The sequence below is a fragment of the Tetrahymena thermophila genome (assembly GCF_000189635.1).
Source record: "Tetrahymena thermophila SB210 genomic scaffold scf_8254185, whole genome shotgun sequence".
NCBI classification, from domain to species: domain Eukaryota; phylum Ciliophora; class Oligohymenophorea; order Hymenostomatida; family Tetrahymenidae; genus Tetrahymena; species Tetrahymena thermophila.
In genome coordinates, this window is record NW_002476085.1 from 76,349 (window position 1) to 89,846 (window position 13,498).

At 23.5% G+C, this 13,498-nt stretch overlaps 4 protein-coding genes across 4 annotated transcripts; 3 read left to right on the top strand and 1 right to left on the bottom strand. All coding sequences in view use genetic code 6, as the record gives it.

Moving 5' to 3' along the window:
• Positions 1 to 124: 124 nt before the first annotated feature.
• Positions 125 to 2,262, bottom strand: TTHERM_01079230 (hypothetical protein). Its single transcript, XM_001025691.2, has 7 exons — positions 1,529 to 2,262; positions 1,373 to 1,469; positions 965 to 1,317; positions 800 to 907; positions 698 to 751; positions 575 to 641; positions 125 to 500 (listed from the first exon to the last, which is right to left on the bottom strand). Exons 1-7 carry the CDS (start codon positions 2,225 to 2,227, stop codon positions 190 to 192), a joined length of 1,689 nt encoding a protein of 562 aa, XP_001025691.2. The 5' UTR covers positions 2,228 to 2,262; the 3' UTR covers positions 125 to 189.
• Positions 2,263 to 3,519: 1,257 nt separating this feature from the next.
• TTHERM_01079240 (hypothetical protein) lies at positions 3,520 to 7,978 on the top strand (the record flags this gene model as incomplete). Its single annotated transcript, XM_001025692.2, has 3 exons — positions 3,520 to 5,271; positions 5,406 to 5,559; positions 5,616 to 7,978. Exons 1-3 carry the CDS (start codon positions 3,571 to 3,573, stop codon positions 7,976 to 7,978), a joined length of 4,218 nt encoding a protein of 1,405 aa, XP_001025692.1. The 5' UTR covers positions 3,520 to 3,570.
• A 1,339-nt stretch (positions 7,979 to 9,317) lies between these two features.
• TTHERM_01079250 (mhck/ef2 kinase domain protein) lies at positions 9,318 to 11,087 on the top strand (the record flags this gene model as incomplete). Its single annotated transcript, XM_001025693.1, has 1 exon — positions 9,318 to 11,087. The coding sequence occupies one exon, from the start codon at positions 9,318 to 9,320 to the stop codon at positions 11,085 to 11,087; it is 1,770 nt and encodes a 589-aa protein (XP_001025693.1).
• A 497-nt stretch (positions 11,088 to 11,584) lies between these two features.
• On the top strand, positions 11,585 to 13,312 carry TTHERM_01079260 (ATP-dependent metalloprotease FtsH; the record flags this gene model as incomplete). The annotated part of the gene is made up of 8 exons (XM_001025694.3): positions 11,585 to 11,770; positions 11,823 to 11,929; positions 12,056 to 12,166; positions 12,228 to 12,365; positions 12,424 to 12,479; positions 12,531 to 12,787; positions 12,839 to 13,018; positions 13,109 to 13,312. The coding sequence occupies 8 exons, from the start codon at positions 11,585 to 11,587 to the stop codon at positions 13,310 to 13,312; spliced, it is 1,239 nt and encodes a 412-aa protein (XP_001025694.2).
• Positions 13,313 to 13,498: the final 186 nt, after the last annotated feature.

The following is a 13,498-nucleotide window of genomic DNA, read 5'->3' on the forward strand; positions in this document are numbered from 1 at the left end:
ATTCATCAAAATACACGTAATGCATACGCGCATACAAGCATAAATATCTTATCAATAAATTTAATATTTTAGTTTTTAAAACACTTGTAATCAAGAGATTTAAAATTAATTAATTTTTTTTATTCTAGAATATAGTTTTTATTTAATTTAAGAAAATTGAGAAACATAAATAAAAAATATTTCACAGATTCACTTTAAGTAATTACTTTTTAATTTATTTATATCTAAACCTGCTTATTCAAGCTATTTTTCCCACTTTTTAATATATTCCACTTCTACATCTGTTTCGCTTTCTTCACCTTCAGATGTATAATACTGATCTGATTCACCATCCCCTTCTTCTAAATAATCCTTATATTCACTAAGCTCTTCTTCAGAAACTAATTTTAATTCGCTCTCAGGAATTATATGGAGAGGTTACAATTCAAAATCTTGTAATTTAAGACACCAATATTATAAATTATCTTTTACAATTACTTCCTTTGCCATTTTCTTAAATTCTAAAATAGAAAAAATTTAATAATTAAAATAAAAATAAAATTCTAAATATTTTATTAAAAAAATATTAAATTACTGTATTTGTTTTCAAAATCAATTAAACTTAGTAATTAAAGCGTCTCATATCTTATTGGATCTTGATTCTATGGTATATTAAAATGAATTGAGTTTTATTTTTTGTTTATAATGTAAAAATTACTGGATCAGATGTATCTTGTAGATTTTACATAAGCAACTTTTTAGCTTCTTCAGGCTTTATTTAAAAAAATCTTAATTTTGAAATAAAAATAATTTTGATTACTTTTTATATATCTGCAAATAGAGATGCATATAAAAAATTAGCTTTTTGTTAGTGCTGCTTTCTTTGAGTAGCAATTTAATAAGCAAAATGCATTAATTAAAGTCTTAACTATTTGGTTTAAAATATACTTAAAATTAGTTTTTGTCAAACAATCAAAAAAATTACTGATTTGGCAATTTAAATATTAAATAAGTTATAGTTTTAAGCTAAAAATAATAATGCTTTGGTGGAAAATTTATCACAAAGTATCAGATTATGTTTATTATTTAAAATATCTTAAATAGAGTAAACAGAAACGTTTAAATTATTTAAGTTTATTGCTGTTAATATATTTTAAAGAGAATTCGATAAATCGCTAATCAATATTTTTTCCTTCTAATTTATTTTATTCATAACATTCTAAATTCTTTTTTTCATTTCGTCTTAAGTTTATTCATTTTATATGACTTCTTCCATAAATTTTTTAGGGTCTTCAAGTAATTAAAATTAATACACTCCCAAATTATAAAATGCATATGCTAAGATAATAATTTTAAAAAGGTGTTAATATAGAAATTATATTCTAAGCTTTACATAATATTTGCTTATTTTAAGTATTCTTGATGCAATTTAATATGAAACTAACTCCTTTTTCTTATGCTTCTTTATCAGGTGAAATAAAGTGACCTACCTATTTGATAAATAAAAGTAATTTTAAGTTATACAGATAAGTATTTCTGTAATTTTTACAGCTATAGCAAGATCAAATAAAGCCTTTTTCTCTTCAGGCAACTATCTATAGTGATTTTTATATAAAATATCTAAATCCATTTCAGCTTGCAGCTAATGTGTAAAGATTAGCTGATAAAAATATTTAATGACCTGATTTTACAATTCCTCTTTTTAATAGTTAGTAGGGGCATATTCCATATATTTAGATATATTTGACCTAACTAAATAGGCATCTAAGTATTTTCTACTATATAAATATAAACTATTCTACAATTCTAGCATTTATAGTGCATCTGAATGTGCTTTAGATTCTTCTAAATTATCTAAAATATCCTATAAGATCATAGCTGCTTACTCATACTTTTTTTGATCAATACATTCTGAAAATTACTCAAATTATTCTAAGTCCTCTTATTTGAATTAATCAAGATCTTAATCTTAAACACTTTTGAATGGGTTTTCTTCAATTCTCTATTTTTATCTTATATTATTATTAACTCTACTTCTAAAAGATTATTGAGTATTTTGTTGTTTTTTTGAAGGCTTGGTAGCTTAAATGTTAGGATCTTCTTTTTTTCCAGAAATAGATTCTAATTTCTAGCTAAATTTCTCTAACTTAGGCTTATTGCTATTGACTTTTGCTATGAAATAAGAGTTAGTAATTGAAAGTCTACTAACCTATTAGAAACTTCTATAAATTAAACTTTTAACAATCATATCTTTTTTGATTTAAATTAAATTTTCAATTAAAACTTTTTAGCTTTTATTATTAAAAAAACTATTAATATTACTCCAGTTATTATACAAATACAAATACTTATGATACTATCATCTTATTTTTATATCTCTTGTTAAATTTTAGCTATTTATTATTCTAAATAATTAATACTATTCAAAATTATTTCAATAATCTAATTGAAATTTATTTTAATAATTCAGTAAAATATTTTAGTTTTAATTTATTTAAATGAGAAAAAATAAATCTAATTTAGATTTTTATAAAATTTACCTCAGTCATTTTATATTAAAATTCTAACTAAACAATAAGGTGAAAAAGAATATTAAAATAATAAACAAGATATTTATTTTAAATTTTATTAATTTAAATCTAATTATAATTTATGAAATTGCAAATTTTTTTATCGATGATTTATTATAATTTAATACAAAAAAATGAAAAATAATTACAATTTTACAATTTTTAAAATAATCTTGATTTGGTCAAATTTGATAAGTACTATTTTTTTTTTTTGCTTTCTAGTCCTATTAATAAAACTAAAATAAATTAAAAATAAAAAAATAAAAAGCAAAAGCATTTGTTCTTTAAATGTTTAAAAATAATTATGATTATTACATTTTATCTAATTTGAAAAACATAATTATTAATTAGAATGAACTATCTATAAACATAACTATATTAAAATTTTAAAAATGAAACAATTTTATATAATTATATTTATTTCAATTATTTAAAAACTTTAATTATTTAAAAACTATTTATCAAGTACATAAAAACTAATTTTTTAAATCTAAATTTGATTATTTATGATAAATAAAAAATGCATAAAATTTTTTAAGTTTTTACAAATTTTTACAAAAAAAATTGGTCCTATTTTTGAAATTAAAATAAAAGTTATAAAATGTAAAATAGATACTACAATTTTATTAGGGTGGTTAAATTTTTAAAATATTGAATAGAAGATCTAAATTAGAACTTATTCTGTTATAAATTATTTTTCCTTGTTGCAAATGTATTTATGTATCTTCAGCGTAAGTAGACATATAAAAAATATGATTTCTAATATTCAATAAATATGTGTGATTTTTAAAATTTAATTTATGAATTTATTTATTTATCTATCTATATATTTATCAAGAAAAATCAATAAATAGATAAGGATGAAATCTAAATTGATAAGCGAAACAAGCAATTATTTATATTTATAAATAAATGTATTAAGTTGATAATTAATTAATTAATTTCTTAGAAATTTAATTAATAGTGCATAGATTTTTTATATCATTTATTTTTTATCTTAATAATAATTAAATTGAGAACAATGAATACAACATAATAAACGAACTCTAAAAGCTCAACTTAAAGGCAAAGGCATCCTTCTTAGACGGAAGGAAACCTTTGTTAAGTGAACTCAACTTAAAGTGAAAAATAGAATAGTTAATAGTAGCAATAAAGCAATTTCGAACAACAATATTAGCAATACAAAATGTTTGCAGAATAGGAAAATTAAAATACTTTTGAAATTACCAAGATTTTAAAATAGAATATAAATAGATTTTATAAAATTAATAAAATCGATTTAGCGGAATAAGCTAAAACTAATAAATAATCCAATCAAATTGTATCCTTTCTTGATAAATTTTCTACAAAAACAAAATATTAATAGAATTTAAATTATATGATGTACGAGGAAGCAACATCAGGAGAGGAATCTCCAAAATATAATTTTACTAACTCCTCTGATGATAGCTACTAGGATAATAGAAGGAGTGATGATGAAAATGAATTTAGCAATAGTAGTGATAAATCATATGATAGCAGTGATGATGAAGATAATGAAAGTGATGATAGTGAAGATAACAGTGATGATGATTCATATAGCGAAAGAGAAAGTAGTAAAAGTAGTAATAATCGTAAGAAACATAAAAAAAATGATTAGATGGAGGATGAAAATCAAAGGAGTGATAAATAAAGTAAAAAAATAAATAGACATCATTCAGATGAGGAAGATTCTAGTGAGTTTTAAAACAGAGATAATATGGAGAGGAAAAATAAAAGCTAAAATATGAAAGATGAAAAAGAAGAACACTTGCTTGAATAGGAATATCCAGAATAAGGGAATTTGTTGTATTAATTGTAGAGTAAAATGGCTCTTGAAAAGAAAAATATGCAGAAAGATAGATAAAATAGCAGTAGCAGTAGCAGAGAAAGGAAAAAGAAGATATAAAAAGCTAGTGATTCAAAGAAAAAAGGGATTTAAAAAGGCAAACATAAGAAAAAACATAGAGATTCTCCTAATAGAAAAAAATCTAAAAAATATTCCGAAAAATAAAAGAGTATTTTAAGAAAAAAACTAAATCACGATAATGGGAACAATTATAAAGGCAGTAAGGATGTAGCTTCTTTGGAGGATATATACTTAAATTTCTTCGACTTTCATTCGTATGATATTGTCTCTTCATTAAAAGAGGCTGAGCTTTATCCAGATATTCCTAAAATTTATATAGAGGATCCCTAAAATGAGTGTGATGAACACGAAATATATAAAATTGTAATATCTTTGTCCAAACTAGATACTTCTGCTGTTAAAAATAAGAAAAAAGTTAGAAATTTTAGTATCATTTATGTTGAAAATGTTAAAGTTCTCATTTTTGATTTTTATAGAAAGAGCACTTCAATAATCGTAAGTAAACACTTACTTGATTTACCTACTAAAAATAATCGTAATCTACTTCCTAAATCTCTTAAATTTAAGTGGGCTCTTGATAAAAGAGCTAATCCTGAGTATTTAAAAAGTTATTATGCTTGCATTTTCCGTAATATACCTAAATTTACTGCTTAGTAAATCTCTTAGTTTATTCTTAACAAGCATCCACATTTAAAATTAAAGTGTGTAGAGGAGCCAACCTACATAAAAAATTAAAATTGTACAATAGCTTAATTCGAAACTGTAGAGGATTGTGAATATGCTTGCACTGTGTTTCATAAATAAAACTGGTTGAATCCGAAATACAAAGTGAAAGTAATTTTTTAGAATGAATATTTTTTTAATTTAAACATAACTAATTCAGTATTCAATATCATTCATATAACTTAATTCGTATCCAATATTAATTTTATTCTAATAGAATTTAACAATTATTAAAACTAAAATAGTGCAATATCCACCCTAAATGCAGTTTTTAGAGAAATCAGTAAGCAAAAGATGATAAAAATAAAATATTTTTTGTTCAATCAAATGTTTTGAAAAGATGTAAACTTTTTAAGTGCAGAATGAAAAAAGAATGGTTTGAGGACTAGATATTACCTCGTAACATATTTATAGATTCATAATTTATTTTTATTAAAAATAAAATTGTATAATAGCTTAAATCAAGTAAGAAGAAATAACCTATAAAAATAGCTTATTAAGGTTTTAGAAGATTAAGCTACCTAATTCATTTATTAGCTCAGATGATCTCAGTGACGAAGAAAGCTTTTAAGAATACAGATTTCTTTATTAAGAAAATACTAACAAATCTAATAAATAAAATAAAAATAATAATAACTAAAATAGTAATAATAATAATAATATCAACAATAATTTTAATTCTTAATATTTAAATAGTAACAATAATGGAAGCAATAACAATAATAGTAATAATAATAACTCAAATTAAAATGCCAATCTCACAAGCAATGCTAGTAATAATAACAACAATCATCAAGGTAGCAGCCGTTTTCATAGTAATAATGGTAACAGCAACAATAATAATAATAATACCATAAGTAGCTAGTAAAATAGCTAAAATGTAAATTCTGGAAATAAGTAACAAGATAATGACCCTTTAAGTATACTGCGTCAAAGCAGCCAAATGAACAGCAATGCTTATTAAATGAATAATATGAGGACAGGTTAAGATAATAGAAAAAGTAACAACAATAATAATAGCAATTATAATGAAGAAAAATAAAATTAAAATTAACAAAAATCAAAAGGAATGTCGAATGTTAAATTAAACGATATACTAAAGAATAGTAGTGGTATAATAGGTATGTAATATTAAGAAGATATGCAACAAAGCAAACAATCTTCTTCAAGCATGCTACAATCTACAAACGACAGCCATTCATGTTAAAATAGAGAGGAAGAAGCACAAAATGACATTGGTATAACTAGTACGATGCATTCAAGCAGAGCTATGAACATCTATGGGTCGAATTAATCTTCTTCTAAAAGCAATCGCATGGACAGAGACAAAGATGCGAATAGTTAGAAATAAGGGTAAAAACGCTAAACTGATAGCAAAAGTTAATAAGATGATAAATCCCATAAGAATAGTGGAAAATAAAATATTCAATAATTTGAGCAAATAAAAAAAATTTCAAAAACCGAAACACAATCAAATTCAAAATTTTAAAATTCCTCACAATAGTAGGGTTAATCTTAATAGATTTAAGTAAATTAAATATTAACAAATAGTAGCAGTATTCCACCTAATCCTATCTAATTACCGAATTCTTAGAGCTAGCAAACCTCAAACCAACCTCCATAATACCCTAATACTTAGTAATCCCAATAATAGTAAGTTATTTAAAACCCTACTGCAATTTAGCCTATTTCTTAGTAAGCTTAATAGATTTAAATAGGATCTTAAGTAACTCCTACCGCTTTGCCTTAAAACGCTAATTAACAGTAGATGTAATAAATTCCAGCTATTCTATTACAACCTCAATAAATTTAAAATTAAATACCTAATAGAAATCAAATAATTCCTTAGCAATTTCCTTAACAACCTAATTAACCTCCTATAATGGTTATGGGTTAAATTCAACCTGTTTAACAACAAAACCAAATTATGTAACCATTAATACCAGGATAAGTATAAGGCTAAGCTTAATAAACTCAATAAGCATACCCAGGTTCTTAAGTTTTACCTCAATAAGTTTAGGTTAACTAATTTATGCCAGGTTAAGCAGGATAAATGCCTATGTAATAGTAAATTTTTTAGGGAATGGTATAATAAATTCCAAATCCTTAAGGGTCAGCTATAATTTAACCTTAGCCTGTACCATATGGAATGATATAAAACCCATAAACTGGGTAAGTAATACCAGCAATAGTTCAACAAGTATAGCCTAATATGGTTTAATAACCATAAATTGTAATGGGATAATAACCTATGTATGGTCAAGCTCATGGTTATAGGATGTAAGGAGGGTAAATCTAAATGTAAAATTAATAAATAGTTTAATAAATACCACCACATTAAATGATGTAAGCAAAACAACCTTAGGCATTAGTTTACGGATAGCCTGGCCCTTAAGCTGTGGTATTTGCCTAACCTCCATAATAAATTATTCATCATCATCCTCATATGGCTGTTGTTAACTAAAATATGATTTAATAACCTGGATAAATTATTTAACAAGCTCAAAACTCAAGCTTAGGCATACCATAATAAATACCAATTATTTAACAATATCCCAATTAGGTTGGTGTCATTTAAGGAGTTTAACCAATAATAAATCCATCAGATTAGTAGGTAAAATCAGCCATAGCATAACCAACATAAATTTTAGATGACAAAACTAGATAGTAAGAAGAAAAAAGGCTTTAGTTATTAAAAGAAATAATTAATCCTAGCAATTAACATGCTCCATAACCACCTTAAGAGTAGGCTCCAAACACGCCTTCAACTCCACCAACACCTCCATCACCACCAACTCCTCCTCCTGAACCTATGTGAGTAAGGTTGGAAATAAAATTATGAAAGAATTAAAATAATTTAGGAGGAGTAAGATTTCTTAATCTATTCTTTTTTAATTTATTAATTAATAAATGTGTCTTTGAATAAATATAATAAAAAGATATTAATTATTTTCTCTTTTTCTTTCTATTCTTACAATAATATAAATGGAATTTTAATTTAATTTAATTTTTAATTTTGAAATATTTGAAAAAATCTAAGACTAATTAATTATGTCTAAAAGTAAGTTAATAAATAAAATATTAAGAAATTAATTTAATTATTACATTTTCAAAATTATATAAAACTAACTTTCATTAATACAAAACAATCACTATTTTATTAGCTTGATTTATTTTTTTAATTAAATGATTAATAAAAAACTTAAATTTGTATTAATTAATAAATAAATTGATAAGCATATGATTATAACTTCAATAACTTTAAATCGTATTCTTACAAATTTAATTTATGTAAAAATATTGATTTATTGAATTATATTTACAAAAATCAAAATATGAAACTAACTAAATATAACATAAATAATTTCAAATCAAACTATGTTTTTTATTTTAAATTATGTATTTTCATGTTTCTTTTATTTAATGCACTTAATTAACTTATTTAATGCCATTAGGCCTACTGATTAAAACATAAATACCAATCATCATATTTTCTCAATTATTTTTTATTTAATTTGAATATTTTCATTTATTTTTTGTATTTACATTTTAAAAATTAAAATTTAAAATATTTATAAAATGATATTCACTAATATTTCTTTATAAACCAAATGGTAAAAGTTTTCTTAGACAAATAAAGGGTTAATACTTACATAATATCTTAGGATATGATAAAGATATTAATTTAAGGTTCTTAAACTTTTAATTTAAAAAATAAATAAAATCTTAGTTTTTTAAAAAAATTATAATTTTTAAACTAAAATTCAAAATTAAAGATTCTATCATTTAAATTTAAGATAATTTAATATATAAATAAAACAATAGACTTTATTAATTTACCTGTTTATTTATTTTCAGCTATATAAAAAATTTTTTAATAAGGTTATTAATTTGATAGATATTTTTATTTTTTCTTACTGAATTTAAGAAGGTATATTTTGTTGAAATCAATAAATATAAAGTATCTAGATAATTTATAGATTTTTAATTAATATTAGTACCAATTATAGACACTTTAATTAATTAAACATTTAATATCCAAAGATTTTTTAGTTTAATAAACATAAATATAAATAAAAATTATAATAAAAATACAATTAATACACATTACACAAATCGTTTTAAAACTATTTCAAAGTTTAAAGTTTAAGGTAAAAATGAAAACTGCTATTGAAGAAAAGAAATTGGCTAACCAAATTTATTAAACTACTTTAAAAAATTTAGCTAATGATGTGTTGACTTATAATTCATACATGTATTCTATGCTTCCAAAGTCAGAGCTAGACTTGATGTTTATTGTTGACTGTACAGGTTCTATGGGAAGCTGGATTACAGCTGTAAAGAATGAAATATTTGCTATCGTTAAGTAAATTAAGCAATAATTCAAAACAAGTTGTATTCGTCTGTGTTTTTGTGGATACAGAGATATATAAGATGCTAAAATTAGGTTTTCTATTTTCCCTTTTTCTACTAATTGGCGTTAGTTTAAAAAATTTGTCTCTGGCGTAAGCGCTGCTGGAGGTGGAGATGAGCCTGAAGACGTTTTTGGTGGATTTAAGAGTTCTTTAGAATAAGACTGGGCTAGTGGTGCTAGATATGCAGTTTTTATTGCAGATGCTCCTGCTCATGGTAAAGATTATAATGATTGTGGAAGTGGAGATAATTATCCCAATGGAGATCCTAGTGGAGAAGATTTAGAGCATTTTATGTAAATATTTGCATAGAAGAAAATAAAGCTTTACTCTGCTCGTATAAACTCATCTACTGACAAAATGATGAAAAAGCTTTCTTAAGAATATTAAAAGTACGCTGGAGTTGAAATATAATAAGGAGAGCTAGGAAATTCTGTTAAAGAATTTGGAAAATTCATAGTAAAAACTGCTCTTGAAACTCTAATTAAAAATCAAGAAGAAGAAGGAGTTTAATAAATTGACACTAGTAAATTATACTACAAAGTAGTTTATAACATGCTGAATAATATCTAATTCAATAAAAGTAATTTTGATTTCAAAATAAAGTATGATGAAATTATGGCTATAAACAAATCTTTCAGAGATTAAGATGGGGCAAGAGATGAAGAAACAGAAATTAATGAATATTAAGTAAAAAATTAAAAATCAAGTAGCTTATTTAGTCTTCAAGGAATAAAAGATAAATTGGAGAGTTTGATTTTAAATGATGATAAAGCTTCTTCTTCTACTTGTGTTTAGGCAAATAGATACGATTTTAGTATCTAAAAGGACAGTGATTATCAAAATATAGTAAGATGGGATAAGCCTCTGCATATTTGCAAAACTAAGAAAGAAGTTAATCTTAGCATAGAAGGTATTCCATTTGCAAAAGGAAATACTAATTACGTTTTTAAATTGAAGGAAGATAGAGAGGAAAGAGTAGGAAAAATTCCTATTAAGGTAAAAAGGAGCTAAAAAGATGATTTGGAATACTACATAAATCTCAACAAAGATATAATTATTGCATAGCAAATATATGAAAAAGAGAAGTTTGTTGACTTTTGCATTTATGAAGTAGAAATCAATAATAAAAAGCTCTTCTTTTCTAGTTAACCTTTCCAAAAAGACCTAAATAATTACAACAAATTTGCTAGCTTTCAAGAGATTGGATATGATTCTGATGGGATAAATAAATAATTTGTTGGACACCAATCTTATCAGAGAACTTATGGCTACTATATGATTGCTAATTATTATTAATCGCCAAACAACAGTAAAATATTCAAACCTTTAGTTTATTCGTTAGATCCAAAAGTTCTCCTAACTCTTTAGAATTAAAGTTATCTAGGTATCTTTAAGTATTTTATAAATCATACTTGCACAGAGAAGTGCACATAAGAAAACGATTTAATAGATCTTGAGGATTTTACTGACCCAGAAAAACTAAATTTTAAACTACCTGAGCCCATAGAATGATATTTTTAATTAAATTAATGAATATGGAATAAAGTATGTATGTATGGTTACATAATATATATTAATTATTTAATATATTCCAATAAAATAAATATATTTTAATATTTTATGAATTTATTATTTTTTTATTAAATTTATTTTTTTAAAAATGCTTTTTTGAAAAAAATTAAAAAATATGAATCTGAGCTTTCTTCAATATTCTAAAATTATAAATAAATTCTAAAGTGGTTATGAAATGATAAGATGACATCATCGACTGACTAAGTGTAGAATTGAAGAATCCAAGAGAATATTCGTAAAATAAAATCAAATTATATGAATATTAGGTTTTGCTCGGTAGTCTTAAATTAGATAAGCTTGCAACAAAAATATTCATTAAAATATCAAGACAAAGATTTTTAAAATTTTGAAATCATAGATAGATAGATAAATAGATTTGCAAACACTTAGTATAAAGCAACAAAATTAATAGTTAAAATTTATAATAATTAGCATTCATGTAGTTTTTAAAAAGCTGGATTAAAAAATTGAAAAAAACTTTTTCAAATAATAAATCAGTTTACGCTGGTATAGCTTTAGTGATATCATTTTATTTCTTAGGTAAAGCAAGTAAAGCATAATCTATTCCAAAAGTTAAACTAAGCTATTTCTTGTTAGCTTTATCTTAGAATATAATATCAGAAGTAAATAATTAAAATGATAAATTAGTAAATAATAAAAATATAAATGATGAAGGTATTAGTTGAGGGAAAAACACTTTTATTTAGATCTACTAATAGTAATAATTATTATCAAACCGATGCTTCTATGCTTTCTAAAGATAGACTTTTCCTTTTACTAAAGTATACAATTATTGTAGAATCTAATTTATTCAATCAAGCATTCAATTGAAGAAGATTAAAATAGAATATTTTATAATTCTATGCATCCAAGTAGAATTTTTCTAAAAAATTATTAAAAATAAATAGGGAAAAGCCAGAAATTGTTTTTTCAAGCGTAGAGAAAAACAAAGGCATTAACATCGCCAACTTATTAATAACTCTTGCAAGTGCATACCTCACATTTAAAATAGCATCAAAGTACTAAAATTTTTAATGAAATAAACATGAAAACTCAATAATTTGTTTATAATTTTTATAGATATATTATGCCAGAAAAAGAAATTAAGCCTATTGATGATGAAATGAGAGTGAAAGTGAAATTTGATTAAATTTATGGACTTAATCATGCTAAATCTTAACTTTAAGAAATTATCGATTTTTTGAAGCATCCTTCCAAGTACTTTACTATCATTTCAAGAATTTTTTTCATGTAATTTTATCAAATTTATTTATAGATATCAAGCTGTTGGAGCTAGATTGAGAAAAGGTGTTTTAATTTATGGTCCTCCAGGTAATTAATTTTTCATTTTAGTTTAATTTATTCCTAAATTATTTGCATTAGGAACTGGTAAGACTATGTTGGCAAAAGCTACTGCCGGTGAATCAAATGCCAATTTCATTTTCACTACTGCAAGTGAATTTGTAGAAATGTATGTTGGTGTTGGTGCTAAGAGAGTTAGAGATTTGTTTTCAAAAGCAAGAAAGTTTGCACCTTGTATTATATTTATAGATGAAATTGATGGCGTTGGCTCTAGAAGAAAAAATAAAGAATCTGAACAATAAGGAGCAGAAATGGAAAGAGCAACTACCTTAAATTAAGTACTTTGATAATAAAATGTTCGAAATTATAATTTTTAATAATAAATTAAGCTCCTTACTGAAATGGACGGATTCTAATAAATGGAAAATATAGTAGTTATTGCTGCAACTAATAGACTCTAGCTTATTGATGATGCTCTTCTTCGTTCAGGAAGATTCGATACAAAAATCAAGGTTAACCTTCCTGATGAAGAAGAAAGAAAAGGTATCCTTTAAGTCCACCTAAGAAATGTAAATTATAAATAATTTATTACATCACACCTATTTATAGAGACTTTTAATAATAGACTAATCATTATAAAATTTTTAATATTTAATTAGAAAAAATAAAAAGTAAGTGATGAAACACTTCAAGATATAGCTAGTAAAAGTGAAGGTTTAAGTGGTGCTGATTTAGAAAATGTCACTAATGAAAGTGCATATAATTGTATTCATAAAGAAAGAGATATGATTAATGATGAAGATATTTTAGAAGCCTTTGATAAAATATATAAAGAGAAATAAAGTCAATTTTAGTATTTCTGAAGAATTAAATAAATATCTTTCAAAACTTTTTAATCTTAAAAAATTTAAATCTTATTTGAAATAGATTTTCAATGAGAAATTGTAATATTTTGTTAATTTATAGAGTTCTTTATTCGTAAATTCAATTAATATAAAATTTGATCCTTAAAATAATTCTATAATTTCATATAAAACTAATTATCTGCC